Genomic DNA, 16,924 nt, shown 5'->3' on the forward strand with positions numbered 1-16,924 from the left:
TCACACAGCTAGTAAGTATCAAGTGGCTGAGGCTGGATTTGAACTCAGGTACTCCTGAATCCAGGACTGGTGCTTTATCCGCTGCACCACCTAGCTGCCCCCAAAATTGAATTTTAATGTGATATTTTTATTGAAGAATTTCTGATATGCTACTATTTTCACCATTTCTTCAGGGATGAATTTTATTTCTATTTTTCCTTTCATCTATCTATCTATCTATCTATCTATCTATCTATCTATCTATCTATCTATCTATCTATCTATCCATCCATCTATCTGCTTATTTATTTGTTTTTCATGGGAACATGGGTTAAGTGACTTGCCCAGTGTCACACAGCTAGTAAGTGTCAAATGTCTGAGGCCGGATATGAACTCAGGCACTTCTGAATCCAGAATTGTTGCTTTATCCACGCCACCACCTAGCTGCCCGCCTTTCATTTATTTGAAACATTAATTAAAACTACTTTTACTTTCCAAATTCTATCCCTCCCACTCCTCCTTTACCCATTGAAAAGGCAAGAAATATAATAATTATGCAAATGAAATCATGCAAAAAATTTATCTTTTTGGAAAAAAGACAGAAATATAAAGAATATGAAAACAAGTTTTAATCTTCACTGAAAATAGAGATGAATATTTTGAAGGCCAAAAATAATGGCTAAAAAGTATGAATCTAAATTTATGTACCTTTATCTCTGCATTGGTGTCTAGTATAGTATTTTTACACAGCTCTAACTTAATACCCCCCCCTCCTAGTCACATGGAATGGAAGTGATTAAAGAAAATGATAATATATTATAATGGTCTTTTGTTTTACAAATTATTATCCCATGCCTAGATATTTAACTCTGTCAAGAATACCAATGCAGCCTAAGTAATCATTACAAGGTGCAGCCTATATATTAATTAAAGTAAAGAAAATAAGGGTAAACCCTTATTGTTTAATTTCCTCCCATTTCTTCTGCACTGTCCAGTTACTGCCATGCAGACACTACCCTGGCTTATTTACTTATCCCTATTAATTACACTCCTTATCCCAAGTCCATGTATTTATGTTGCCTGTCCACAATGCCTGAACTTCTCCCTTTTCTCATTTCCAACTCTGAACTTCACTGGCTAAACCCATTTCAAATTCTTCTACTTTCTGGAGAAGATCTTTCCTGGCTCCCAATTAACTACCTCTAATACTTGCTCATTGAGATCAATTTCTTTTGATACTCAATTTTAATAGGATGTACATAATCTAATTCTATCATAATTTTTGTTTTATATCATTATTTAATATGTATACTCCCTTAAGAATAGGAAGAATATTCTGGGTTTTTCTATTTCTTTTTATCTTCTCTATGTTTCACAATGCTTGTCTCCCACCAAGTGCTTAATAATTATTTATTGATTGAATGTCTATCTTTACTTTAAGAGAAGCTGCATGTTATGTTGAGAAGCATATTGGATTTGTTGAATAATGGGAGTGACAGAGAAGAAAGACAGAAACAGACAAACACATAGAGGGAGAGACAGAGACAGAGACAGAGAGAGAGAGAGAGAGAGAGAGAGAGAGAGAGAGAGAGAGAGAGAGAGAGAGAGAGAGATATCTACATGCCAAATGGTATATGAAGTTTGGGGGATACAAATACAAGAAAAAAATATGATCTGTCCTATCTATGAGTTCATATTCTAGTCAATTAATACAGTTTCTATGGGAAGCAGAGGAGTGTTTTGGTTTTTTTTGCTGATGAGCAAGGCTCTTTAGAAGGTGCTGTAGCTGAGAGGAGAGGTTCATATTGTTCTACATTTGCTACCTGAACAACTTTTGCCAAATCAGTTAATCTCCCAAGGTCTTAGTTTCTTTATTTGTAAAATCCAAGAAGGCTTCAAGCATTAAATAATCTGAAATCAACTGCTTTGTTACCTTCCTGTTAACCTGCACTTCTATCATTTCACTCAAAAATTCTATATTGTTTTAAAATCAGAATAGGCCTCCTTAACTTACTTCCTTTGAGAATATATGTTCCCTCAAGGCAGGGACATTCTTTTTTTTTTAATTTGCATTACCAACCTTTAGCATAATTCTTGGTACATTGGAAGAACTATTTTCATTAAAACTAGCTATTAAAAGAGCTGTTTTCATCAAAACATCCATTCATTTTCAAAGTTACCTTTCATTTCTGTTTTTGTATATATGAATATGCATACATACAATAAAACAAGTCATTTTTTAAATATACAATACTATGTTCATAATCTGCTACATGGTAAGAAAGCAATATATAATTTTTTAAATCTAATTTTTAATTATGTACCATATGCAATTACAGTATGAGCTTTCAAGGGGAGTAATTATATATATGTATATGTATATGTATATGTATATATATATTTAATATTGTTCCTGTTGAGACTTCAGAAGAATAGATCTAATACAGTAATTATATATGGCAGCTAACCCCATGTACAAAATGGATAACACTTTTTTCCCTACTTGATCTCAGAGGGTAGAACAATCTAGAATGAGAAGATGTCATAGGGAGGACAATTTAGTTTTTTACATGAAGAAGAAGAATTTCCAAAATGGAATGGAATTTGCCAAGGGTTTTGTGGATTTCTAATGCCTGCCTGTTATCCACCACTTATACCCTTGTAGGTCTTCAAGAACTGCTTGGCTAGAGACTTAGTAGGTATTTTATAATGATGATTCCTCTAAGATTCTGAGATTTTGAGAAGTGTATTTTAACAATGGTTATCAAAGCATTGGCCAAGGCCCTCTGGGGTCCCTGAAACACTTTTCAGGCATTATCAAGGTCAAAATTATTTTCATAATAATGCTGATATTATTTTCCTATTAAAATATTCCTGATTTTTCCAACTCTGTCTGTGGCCTAGATTTTCTTCATATATGAAAAAACAAACAAGCAGACCAAAAAAAAGTTAACAGATCAAATGCAGAATGAGATATGATAACATAGATGCATTCTATAAAGCTAGATTAAAAAAAAACTTTAAAATTTAACTGCTAATTCATGGAATAAAACATTTTTTCTGCAACATAGTATAATTAAAAAGATGATTGCACATGAAAAAACAAATACATTATGTAGAACTTGCTATTCCTTTTAAATATGTAATAAAGTTATCATTTAAATTTATTTTTCCCTTTTTCCCCTCCCCCTATGGATGGCTACCATTAGACAAAAATGAGTGTGTGTATAAAATCATTCTGTACATACTCCTATTTATAAGTTCTTCCCCTGGATGTTGATGACATTTTCAGTCATATGTCCTTTGTAGTTAATTTGTGTATTTATGATAATCAAAATGGCTTATTTTACTCAAAGCCATTCTTAAAACAATACTGCTGTTACTGTTTAGAATATTCTCTTTGTTTTCCCCATTTCACTCTTTATTATTTCAGGCAATTGTTTCTAAGTTTTTCGAAGATGATCAAGTTCATAATTTCTAATAGAACAGTTGTTTCCCATCATAATCATATGCCACAACTTGTTCAGCCATTCCCCAGTTGATGGACATTCTCACAATTTCCAGTTTGTTGCTACCACAAATAGAGCTGCTATAAATATTTTAGAACATGTAGGTTTCTTTCCTTTGTCCCTAATTACCTTTGGAAATTATTCTAGTAGTAGGTCAAAGTGGACTGGCAATTTACTAGCTCTTTGGGCATAATTCCAGTTTGTTCTTTAAAATGGTTTGATTAGTTCACAATTCCAGCAACAATGAATTGGTGTCCCAATTTTTCTACACTCTGGCCAACATCTGTTGCTTATAATGTCAGATATTAAAGAGATTTGTTAAAATATAATATAATGCCATTCTCTATTTTGAGTTTGGAAAACATGGATTTTTCATAAAATTCATTAATATAATGGGTTTATTGTTATTTCAAGTAAATTAATACATATTTAAAACTTTATTAGTTTAGATTTTTAATCAGTAAACATTAATTAATTGACAGATAATCTTGTGACTTTAAGTTGGAAAGGTAAGGCTGGTGGCAGATTGTGGGAAGACTTTTTAACTAATAAATATTTTTATTTATAATTTGGGGTTCCAATTTTTATCCCTCCTTCCCTTTGCTCCCCCTCTCCAGGGGTGGAAAACAATCAGCTGTGGGTTATACATATACAATTTTTTAAAACATTACCATATTACAAATGTCGTACAAGAAAAATTAAAGAAAGAAATGAAAGAAAGTGAAAAATAGCATGGTTTTGTCTGTATTCCATCAATATCAGTTCTTTATTTGGACATGGATAGTATGTTTCAATAGTCCTATGAGATTGTCTCAGATCACTGCATTGTTGAGAATAGTCAAGTCATTCACAGTTCTTCATCAAACAATATTTCTGTCTCTGTGCACAATGTTCTCTTGGTTCTGCTCACTTCACTACACATCAGTTCAAACAAGTCATTCCAGGACACTCTGAAATCATCCTGCTTGTCATTTCTTATAGCACAATAATATTCCACCACCATCATATACCAAAGTTTGTTTAGTAATTCTCCAATTGATGGGCATTCCTTTGATTTCCAATTCTTAGCCACCACAAAAAGAGCTGCTCTAAATACTTTTGTACAGGTAGGTGTTTTTCTCTTTTGGGGCATGTCTTTGTGATACAAAACTTGCAGTGTTATTTCTAGGTAAAAGGGTATGCATAGTTCTATAGCCCTTTGGACATAGTTCCAAATTTCTCTCTAGAATGATTGGATCTTTTCATAACTCCATCAACAGTGGATTAGCATCCAGGTTTTCCCACATCTCCTCCACTACCCATTTTTTTTTTCTGTTTTTGTTATATTTGCTACTCTGATAGATGTGAGGTGATACCTCAGAGATGTTTTAATTTGCATTTCTCTGATCAATAGTAATAGTGACCTAGCCTGTTTTTTCATATGGTTATAGGCTCTGATTTCTTTGTCTGAAAACTGCCTGTTCATAACCTTTGACTATCATTTAGGGAATGACTTGTATTTTTTAAATTTTGCTCAATTCTCTATATGTTTGAGAAATGAGGCATTTATTAGAGATATTTCTTTCAAAAATAATTTCCCAGTTTCCTGCTTCCCTTGTGATCTTTTTTTTTTGTTTGTTTGTTTGTTTGTTTTAGTGAGGCAATTGGGGTTAAGTGACTTGCCCAGGGTCACACAACTAGTAAGTGTTAAGTGTCTGAGGCCGGATTTGAACTCAGGTACTCCTGACTCCAGGGCCAGTGCTCTATCCACTGTGCCACCTAGCTGCCCCCCCTTGTGATCTTAATAACATTAGTGTTGTTTTTGTGAAAGCTTTATAAATTTTATATAATCAAAATGATCTGTTTTGCATTTTGCTTTGCTCTCCATATCTTTTTTGGTCCTAAATTCTACTTCTGTCCATAAATCCAACAGATGATTGATTCTATACTCTTTTAATTTATGGTATCATCTTTATGTGTAAACCATGTACCCATTTTGACATTATTTTAGTTTATGGTGTGAGATGTTAGTTTATACCTAGTTTATGACACACTGTTTAGTGTGGCAATAATAAATTTGATTACATGAATATGAAAAAATGTTTGCAAATGTTCCCCTTTTTTTAAATTTTTTATGCATATCAAAAATAATACTTCTAAAATTAATTTACACCTGCCATGGCAACCAATTTACCAGGGAAATGCTTTATAGAATTTGATAATCAGTTGGGAAAAACAAACAATTTAGATATTCTAGAAGCAGTAGGTAAAATATAAATTGAAAGAATCCATGGATCACCTCCTGAAAGAAATCCCAAAATGAGAACTTCCAGGAATAGTATGGTGTGGGGAACAATTTTTAATTGGGGAGTGTTAGCTAAGCAGCTTGCTGCAATATTGGGGCAAGGAAAGAGACTGACAGCCTCCCTCAAAACAGAACAGGATTTATTTTAACAAGAACTAACTTAAAAAAAACAAACAGGATCAGTAGGATCAAGGGAAAGGAAATAAAATGGGGAAAGGGAAATTATACAACCTCAAAAGATACCACCGCCCAGGAATCAACTGAGAATATGCAGCAGACCTCCTGTCATTTCAGCATCCAGCTAGAATGCCCAATTCTCTTCCCCCAATCCCAGAAAAAAAACCCACACCAGCCCCAGCCAATGGGATGGCCGCTCTGACAGTCACATGACTGCCCTCACTACACTTCCAATCATTATAATTTTGCCAGGCCCATGTAGGCATTGGCAAGTGGTGATGACATGAGGTGCCAGCACCATGGCAATGGCTACAACCAGTGAGTGGAGCACCGTGCGGTTTTCAGGGCCTCAGGCCAGTGCACATCGAGACATAAAAACCTCAAATAACAATTAATTCTTTACATTAGCCAAATTCCAGAGATCCCAGGTCAAGGAGAAAATATTTCAAGCAGCCAGAAAGAAACAATTCAAGTACCATGGAGCTAAGGTCAGGATAGCATAGTATCAAGTAGCTTCTATATTAAGGGATCAGAGGGCATGATATAAGATATTCCAGAGGGCAAAGGAAACAGGATTACAACCAAAAATCACCTACCCAGTAAAACTGAGGATAATCTTTCATGGGAAAAAATGAGACTTCAATGAAAAAGAGGACTTTTAGGTATTTGTGATGAAAAGACCTGAAATGAATAGAAAATTTGACGTTCAAAAAAACGATCCTAGAGGAGCATAATAAGGTAAGCAGGAAAAAGAATATTAAAAGGTTAAACTGTTTACATTCGTACATGGGAAGATGATTCATCTAAACCATAAGAACATTCTCAGTATTAGGGCAGATGACAGGAATAAATTTAGAGAGAGGGCACAGGTGGGGATTGATTATGAAGGAATAAAATATGTAAAGCATTTATTTTTTGTTTGTCATTTTTTGTGAGGCAGTTGGGGTTCGGTAGCATGCCTGGGGACTCTGAGTTGGTGAATGTCTTTTGTCTGAGGCTAGATTTGGGATCAGGTCCTCCTGGGACCAGGGTGGGTTCTTTGTCCACTCTGTTACCTAGCTGCCCCATGATGACATCTTTAGGGTAAATTTGAGTGGGGAGAGGATTACATTTAGGTGAGGGGGAAGGGTAGAAGTAGAATGGGGTGAAATCTCACATGAAAGAAACAGGAAAGGGCTTATGGGGTGGGGTAGAGTTGGAGGAAATAGGTCAGTGAATGAGCCTTATACTCATCAGAATTGGCTCAAAGACCTTACTCTCACAAGAACTGGCTCAAGGAGTGAATAACATACATACTCAATTGGGTGGAGTAATCTATCTAACCGTGCAGGAAAGGAGGAGGGAAAGGGGATAAGGAGGGAGAAGTAAAAGAAGTGGGGAGGGACAAAGTGGGGGAGGGGGCCGTCAGAAGCAAAAGACTTTTGAGGAGGGATAGGGTTAAAGAAGATAGAAAATAGAGTAAATATCATGGTGAGGGAATAGGATGGAGGGAAACAGTTAACAATAGTAATTGTGAAAAAAATGAAGCAGAGGCAAGAGTAATGTAAGATAATGATGATGATTGGTTGATTGTTGGATGGATTGATGATGATTGGGGGAAGATGAGAATTGACGGATGAGACTGATTGATATGATGAGCATTGAATGATTAAGATGAGGATTGAATGATGAGGATTGATGCATGATGGTTGATTGAGCATGATTGATTATGATGACAAAACATATGAGACTTACTTTGCTGGGCTATTGTGAAGAAAATTCTTTGTCAGGTATGTAAAGAATTAATTGTTATTTGAGGTTTTTATGCCTCAGCACACATTGGCCTGGGGTTCCGCAAACCGCATGATTCTCCACCCACTGGTTGTAGCTGTTGCCATGGAGCTGGCACCTCTTGTCATCACCACTCATGAAGGCCTACATGAGCCTAGCAAAATTATAATGATTGGAAGCCTAGTGAGGGCAGTCATGTGACTGTCAGAGCAGCCAGACAATTGGTTGGGGGCTGTGTGGGGTTTTCGGGAACTGGGAGAATTCGCCATTCTAGGTGGAAGCTGGAAGGCAACAGGAGCTCTGCTGTGTATTCTCAGCTGAATCCTGGACAGTGATATTTTTCAGGTTGTATAATTTGCCTTTCCCCGTTTTATTTCCTTTCCCTTGATCCTACTGATCCAGTTTGTTTGTTTTTTAAGTTCCTTCTTGTTAAAATAAATCTTGTTCTGTGTTGAGGAAGTCTGCCAGTCTCTTTCCTTGCCCCAATATTGCAGCAAGCCGCTTAGCTAACACTCCCCAATTAAAAATTGGTCCCCACAGGTATAAGGTACTATATAAATGTTATCTATTACTATTGTTTCAATAATCTACCTTGTGGGTTTATTGTAAGGAAATCTCTCTTTAAAGTACCATATAAATGTCATTTGCTATTTTAAAAAAATTATGAGCAGGAAGCTATCAGAAAAAACTGCAAGGACTTGCATGAGCTGATGCAAAGTGAAATGTACTGTATGCAAAATAACAGCAATATTGTGAGCTGATCTGCTGTGAATGACTTGGTTATTTTCAGCAATGTAATGATCCAAGCGAACTCTGAAGGTCTTATGAAAAATGCAGTCCATCTACAGAAAGAGAACTGATGGTATCTGAGTACAGATTGAAGCATATTTTTTTGTTAGTTCCTTTATCTGAAGTTTTGTTTTTGTCCATTTTCTTTCACAACCTGGCTAATGTAGAAATGTTTTGCATGACTGCTCATGTACAGCTTAAAAAAAAAGAAAAGAAAATTTTCAAGAGGATTAATGTTATCTTTCTTAATCTCTCTCTGTTTCTGTTTCTGTCTCTTTCTGTCTGTATGTGCGTTTGTGTGTGTGTGTGTGTTGCTCTCTGTCTCACTTTGTCTCTGGATATGGCTCTAGCTCTGGCTCTGGCTCCCTCCCTCCCTCCCTCCCTCCCTCCCTCCCTCCCTCACTCACTTCCTCCTTTGGGATTGCCCTAATTTTAGGAAATATGTTTTTCTACTGACTATAAGTCAATTTTTGCTTCTTTAGATTGCTTACCTATTGTTCCTGGTTCTGTAGTCTTGTGGACAACAGAAAAATTAAAAGTGCTTCTATATAACATCTCTTCATATCCTTGAAGCTATAATGCCCACCTTGAATGTTTTCTTTTCCAGGTCTTTTATGTTGTGTTGTATTATATTGTACTCATGTAACTTAGAATAAGGACTTTTCTCTATAATGGTTGCCCTAGTATCACCCTTTTTCAGGTTATCAAAAGTCTTTTTAAACCTTGGAACTAAGACTTAAACACTGTAGATGAGTTCAAATCCAACCTCAGACACTTGACACTGACCAGGTGTGTGATCCTGGGCAAGTTACTTAACCCTCATTGCTCCACCAAAAAAAACCCATACAAACAAACAAAAATAAATAAATAAAATGTAGATAAGTCCTGGCAACGGCCAGATGCACTAAAATTAACATCTTCCTGTTCCTGGGAGCTTTCCCTATATTGATGCAGTGGTTAATTACAGTAGCTTTATGAATGGGATATGAAAAAGACCCATGTTTAACTGGTGGACCACTAAAGTCACAAAACTATTTTATTAGAACAACTCTGGTATAACCATGAATCTTTTATTTCGTATTTATTAAATTGTTTGATTTTTTTGTACACAAGTGCTATCATTTACAACTAACCTTAGTGATAATAAACTTAATCAGTATAATCCAATGTCCAAATCCAAGGCTGGGGAGGGGAAGGAAAGAAAAAAAAAGGTGGAAAAAAAGAAATTTACATGATAACTTTATTATATTTTTATAAGGAATAGCAATTGCAGTTTCATGTGCAATCTTATTTTTAATTGTACTGTTATGATATTGCTTATTTTATTCCATAAATTAAAAATTTAAAAGTTTAAATTTTTAAAAAAATTTAATTGGGTAATGTTTAACAAAATAAATAAAATGCAATGGACAAAAAGATTCTATATGTTGTGAGAGCTGTTCCTCACTACCACCCACACCCCACACCCCACATGTATCATGATGTCATTATGTGGTTCAAAGTGACCCAGAAAAGATACTTCTCTTCTCCACACTACCCTTTTTCAAGGAAACTTTCCTTCCTGCCAGGAGAGGAAACAACTGTCAAATGATACAGAATTGGTATAGAATTAATTGCTATTTGAGGTTTTTATGGCCCCATCTTTTGGCTAGAATTTATAAAACCCCAGTGCTCGAACTGGCCTGGGGCTGAGGCTAGCGCCTCCGCAAAAGGCATGGTGCTCCACCCACTGGTTGTAGCTATTGCCATGGAGCTGGCACCTCATATCATCATCACCACTAGCCAACGCCTACATGGGCCTGGCAAAATTATAATGACTGGAAGCCCATTGAGGGCAGTCATGTGACTGTCAGTCAGAGCTGCAGCCAATTGGCTTGGGGTCAGCCTGGGGTCTGCTGGGAAAAAGGGAGGTTTTTCGCCATTCTAGCTTGAAGCTGGAAGGCAACAGGATGCTGTTGTGTGTTCTCAGATGATTCCTGGGCGGTAGTGTTATTCAGGTTGTATTATTTCCTTTTCCCCATTTTATTTCCTTTCCCTTAATCTCACTGATACTGTTTGTGTTGTTTTTAAATTCGCTCTTGTTAAATAAATCTTGCTCTGTTTTGAGGGAGGCTGTCAGTCTCCTTCCTTGCCCCAATATTGGGGTGAGCCACCTAGCTAACACTCCCCAATTAAAAATTGGTCCCTACAAATTGCAGTAGTAAGGGAAACTATTTGGTGACACATACACCTTACACAATATTCAAAAGAGCAATGTGGGAAACTAATGGGAATTTAAACTAATGGGAATAAAATCAGGTTCCAGTGGATTAAGTAACAAATGATTCTTTGAAAAAAGTGAGCATGCTTCCCTTGGTATTACCCTGATTGACTCAGATCTGAGGAAAAGAATGAAAAGTGTTTTCTCTTTCCATCTGCACCATTTACCAAACAGACTCCTGTAGTAGTATGAAACTCCCAGATGTTCTTTTAAAATTAAAAATAAGACTGTGACCCAGTAGTGCACAGGTATATACCCATGAGATTGGAAGGTGTGGGACTGGATAGCAAAACATTGGTATCTGTTATACATCATTAATAAACATACTTCACAGGAGCCAAAAAGGAAAAGGGAAAAAATGACTTCCCCTTCCCTCTGATCCCATGAACACCTTTAAAATCAGAGCATGCCAGATAAAGGATTCATAGAAGTTTCTTTCAAAGGCTTGATGTGGTGTCCAGAACTTTGGGCACCTATTTATGCTTCTTTGGACTCCTATCTGGGAAAGAAGGAAAAATTTCTTGACCAGAGGTCCTCCTTGACAGATTCCACTGAATTAACATTGCCTTAGAGAAGAATTCTTCCCCTTCAAGGTGATGAAAGAACCTTGTAATGAAGTGGATATTTATCAAAATCTCCTTTTTTTGTGGCATCGTCTAAATATGTATCTGTTAAGAAGGACTAGATAGGCAGCAGTATAAACTTTTAGACACAATATTTGTGAATTTCTTTGTTTATTTTATTTTTTTTTATGAGAGGACACCTTGAATGTTTCAGCTTTGTCATCTGGAATAATGTAAGTTCTTGCCTATACCTATATTTATTTCCCACTGCCTTAAAGTCCTATAATGGTTGCAACATTATATGAGACAGCTTACCTCATAATATATCTTACAGATTTTTATATATTAGTCATATTTCCTTTAATATGAATAATAATTAGGTGCACCATAGAATTAGATTAAGCAAAGGATTAAAATTTGTGTAGAAACTTGAGTATATGGTCTCCACAATTGTGGAGCCTTAGGTTAGTCAGGGATTCTGTGATGGTTAAAAAATCTAACTGTGATGTTTAAAATCTAGTGTGGGGTTGCCAGACCTGACCACAGAGTGGGGGAGAAATAAGCTGAGATTTACTGATAAATTCTTAATGGATGGTGGGATTTTAGCTGGGATGTGAGAAAAAAAAAGCATTCACTAACATTGGCTTACTCAAAATTTGGGGCATTGAGTCACTTAAGATTAGAGAGTGGAAGGAGGGAGTTTTATTTAAATGTTATAATTGCTTTATCACATTTAGCACCACCACTATGCTCTGCTCAAGTAGGCATTTCATGCAACAATAATGTGATATATAGTTGTTAAGTGACTGCAATATACAAGGTATTAGACAGTTTAGTTCAATCCCTGCAGTTCAGTAAAAAATAAATTCAAGGCTAACCACTGACAGATACTGTCTGGGCAACCCTAGTTCAATCACTCAGGCTTTTGGTGGTTTAGGCAACTTTAATATGATAAATTTAAGAGCAATTGACAATCTGCCTTAGCAATTGGACTTTTCTCTATAAAAGTTCTTTATATAAAATCAGAAAGATAAAATACCAACAATAAACAATGAAAACACGTAAGTATATCACATATTATTGAAAGAAAATAATATTATACCATATTAACTAAATATTAATTTATGATCTATTCTTTTCCTCCTATTTCTTGTTAAAATCACACTCCTGAAAAGATCAGTTAGTGTCTGAAGGGCATGACTGAGTTATAAGTTTACTCTTAGCACCCAAAGCTCATGTTCATTAACTAGGTTGGGTGGAAAAGCAAGTACATACAAATTATGTCAGAAAGTATCAATGTATCTCAAGAATAGAGAATAATTATTTTCAATTAAATTGCATTAAATTTTCTTTGCCAGACAGCCTTTGCCTTTAACACAACTTCTTTACTACAGTTTCCCAAGAAGCTACTGAGCTGTAGTGTTTTTTTTCTTATATGAGAATAATTATACAATAATATAAAATATAACTTACAATATTTATCTACACTTATCTCTTCCACATTGTGACTTTCCCCATTTGGTTTTGATATATCACAGGTCAGCATAAGAAATTAAATGTGAATTTTTGGAGAATTTTATGGAAGCTGCAGATGACATATGAAGGCCAGCAGACAACATAGAAAAAAAATGTTTAAAAACTAAGAAATGTATAAAATGTATGTATAGTATTGTATAATATCAATATATTTCATCTTTGAATAGCATAATAATTCAGATTTCTTCCCTGATGCAAAAGGAGGGTCAAAAAATTTATGTGGGTATTCCACTTTACTTGGGCACTATGGCCCTAACTCCCCTGCACCTCCCCCCCCCCACACACACACAGACACAATGAAGAACTGTACATTCCTCAGCCAGTTTTACCTAACTAGAAAAAATAAAATGCTTAATTATTCACTGTATGCCATTTGAAAGTCCTTTGGGATCACTAGCATGTATGGTTGTATATGTGTTTGATCTCTGTTTCTATTTCAGTTTACCTCATTGTGTCTGTTTTAATTTTTAATTTTTCCTTCCCCACCTCTCTGTCTTTCTGTTACTGTCTACTGGCTATCTCTGTCTTTAGTTCTCCCTCTGTCTCTATTTGCCTGTCTTTTCCCTTTCCTCTCTATCTCTCTACCTCTTTCAATTTATTTTTGTCTCTTTTTCCCCCAGCTGTCTTGCACACACACACACACACACACACACACACACACACACACACACACACACACACACACACACTCTTATTCTGTCTCTTTAAAATAAAATGACAGAATGATAATCATGTTAGACTTGGACTTAAAGGAACTTGATTAACCCTCTGCTTTTCTACTTCATGGTTGTGGGAACTTAGACCATATTTCAGTATTTAGAGCCTCACCTTTCTCATCTGTTAAATAAGGGTCCTTCTGCCCTAAATTCCCCAATACCTTGCCCATAAATTATCCATAATTCTTTATTTACTTACCACCTAGTTCATGCATGCTTTGACTGTACCCACACAGAGGTAACTATATGGGAACAATATGAAAAATTCACCACAGTGACGTAGACTGGGTATCTTAAGTTATCTGGATCAAGATAACTATAGCCACAGTAAACTCGCCCATCAGAATCAGTGGGAGGGCTCTGTAGGTTCCTGCAATCTACAGAACCTAGGAATAGAAACAAAGCTCCCTTAGACCACCAGGGCTGAAATGTCAGTTTCTGTGCCACAGCTCCAATTTTTGATGGTGAGATTGTTCATTAGAAAGAACCTTTCAGATATTTTCTCCAAATATTTAGAACAAGGAACTGAAAATTGTATTAACTCAAGTAGGATGATAAAAGTTTATGCAGGTCCTGGCAAACTTGAAGCTTCAGAGTATGGAATCAATGACTAGATGTTATCTCGCTAAAGGACAATCAGTGTAATAGTAAAAGGGAAGAAGGTAAATAGAAGAGAACAAGAAGGAAGGGGGAGGAGAGACTTTTCTGTTCAGAAAAAATCAGAGTAACACAGGTACATCCAGTATACACAAGGGGAAATTTATAAAGAGTGAGAAAGTATAGACTGATGGAGATTTCATTCTGCTCCACAAATACAGGCTTGCCAGGCTTCCTAAAAAATAAGTAAGCTTCAATTGCTCCAAAGCTTAACATATCAATACCCCACTCTAAATCTATGCTCCTTAGAAAAAGTTCCCACATTATTTTCTTAGACTCTTGTAAAATTCCCTTCAATAAATTATTGATCCATTCAATTTCTTAACTCATCTTGACATGACACTTGCATTTGTTTGTCAGTTCTTTAAGTTTTTTTTCCTGTTTTGTTCATAGTTTGAGGCTTTAGTTACCCATGTTGAGTTATGAACTGTCAACTGATTCTGAGAGGGAGGAAGACACGGGAGAAAGCTGAAAAATAGTTTATTTTTATACTTTAAAAATATTTACCCATCTATTTATATTTGATTTCCAAAAGTTTTTTTTTCAAATCACTTTAGTATATTCTCCATCATATTGGCATTTAATAGTTTAGGGTTTTTATTGCTTATACATAATTATTATACATATACATAAATAACAAATAATTGTTATATTTTGTCTATTCGAATTGTTAAATTAGAGTAAATATATTTCCTTACTTTTCTTTACTAAATCAATGCATTAAATGTAGGTTTGAGATGTTAACCATTTTTACTATTCAATTACCATTGTCATTGAGAAATATACAAATCTTAGGGATCTTTAAGTGTCACAACTTTTAAAGCTATGTAATATTTTTGAAACTATATTCATAAAGGGATTTTCGTATCACAGACAAGAATACTGTCAAGCTACCTAATTTTCAAAGAATTTCTAGGACTTAGATGAAAAGAATTTATTCTTTTATCTCCCCAATTTAAAGGTATGGAATAAGCCACTCTTATGATGAAATGTATATTTGAACAATCCAGTAATAAACTTTAAATCCACCATGATGATAATAATAATTTATCATACTGTATGTTATTTCAGATGAATTAGAATTCTCCTGGATTTTTATGAACTATTTGAAGTACATGGAAAATCAGAACAATGTCACAGAATTTGTTCTCTTGGGACTTTTCATGAACCAGGATCTCAAAATGATGTGTTTTATAATCTTCTTGTTCTGCTATTTTGCCATTTTCCTGGGGAACTTTGTAATCTTTATCACCATCACATGTAGCCATCTGATACAACAACCCATGTACTATTTTCTTTGTCATTTGTCCTTAATGGACCTGGCGTATACATCCACCATAGTCCCTCGGCTCATCAGAGACTTAATTGCAAAGGAAAAAACAATATCCTTTAGTAGTTGTATGACTCAGCTCTTTACTGCTCACTTCCTGGCTACTGTTGAGATGTTCATCTTGGTTTCCATGGCCTTTGACCGCTATGTTGCCATTTGTAAACCCTTACACTACATGATCATAGTGAACCGACAGAGATGTAACACAATGATCCTGATGGCCTGGGTGGTGGCATTTTGGCATGCCATTGCCCAGATGCTCATGGTTGCTAGGTTACCATTTTGTGGCCCTAATAAAATAGATCACTATATATGTGATGTCAAACCCCTCTTAAAACTTGTCTGTGCAGACACACATATTGCTAATATCTTAGTCATAGCTAATTCTGGGATGGTTGTTTTAACTACCTTTCTTGTCTTGGTGGCATCTTACATTGTCATATTATACAATCTAAGAAAGCACTCATCAGAAGGTCGGCGCAAAGCACTCTCCACTTGTGGTTCCCATGTCATGGTTGTTGTTCTGTTCTTTGTACCCTGTATTTCCACCTATATCCGACCTCCCAGTGCCAGCAAAAATGATAAAGAGTTTTCCATGTTTTATACTGTCATTGGACCCATGCTGAACCCTCTCATCTACACATTGAGAAATGCAGAGATGAAGAATGCCATGCAGAAGGTGTGGTCAAATAAAATGTCATTGACATTTAAATAAAAATGCGGATTTTGGCTTCTCCCCCTTTGTGCCCTTGGTGAATAAATAGATATTTCACCAAATATATTTTAATAAACTATTCATTTCAAAATATATCCATCAAGTCCAAGATGAAAAGCATGGATACATCCTTATCAAAATTTTGTCTAACTGTTGTTGTTTGGCACTAGGCTTTGTACAATTTTGCCATTTCACGAATAGTATGTTATGTAAAGGATGAACAGAAAGAATAATTTATCATTTTTTCTCTTACATGAATCATCATTACAAACCCAGGATATTTCCCTCTTCTAAGAATGACAAAGAAGTTAGCTTTGACAAAGTGCCAGGCTCTGTCTCAATTTTGAAGTAAACAAAATTGTTTTTTGTATGTTTATTTCCAAAAGTCAAGTACATCCACAAGTATTTTTCAAGCACACACTCTGTTTCAGGCAGGATGCAAAGCACTTGCAATTCAGATACAAGTAAATTGAAAGACAATACTTGCCCCAAGGGGTTTAATTTCTAATTCTGAAAGACACCATATAAAGGAATCCTGATAATTGGGGAAGAGACAGGATATGGGAGAATTATAACCATCTAGAGCCACATGGTAGAAATAAAAAGGCAAACTGTAAAGAGCAGAGCATAGTGAAGTGT

The 16,924-nt window shown here is 35.5% G+C and overlaps 1 protein-coding gene across 1 annotated transcript; it reads left to right on the plus strand.

Annotated features, from left to right (window-relative positions):
* Window positions 1–15,355: 15,355 nt before the first annotated feature.
* Window positions 15,356–16,285, plus strand: LOC122732846 (olfactory receptor 4P4-like). The gene has a single exon (XM_043973246.1). It carries the CDS (start codon window positions 15,356–15,358, stop codon window positions 16,283–16,285), a length of 930 nt encoding a protein of 309 aa, XP_043829181.1.
* Window positions 16,286–16,924: the final 639 nt, after the last annotated feature.

Source organism: Dromiciops gliroides, chromosome 6 (assembly GCF_019393635.1).
Source record: "Dromiciops gliroides isolate mDroGli1 chromosome 6, mDroGli1.pri, whole genome shotgun sequence".
NCBI classification, from domain to species: Eukaryota; Metazoa; Chordata; class Mammalia; order Microbiotheria; family Microbiotheriidae; genus Dromiciops; species Dromiciops gliroides.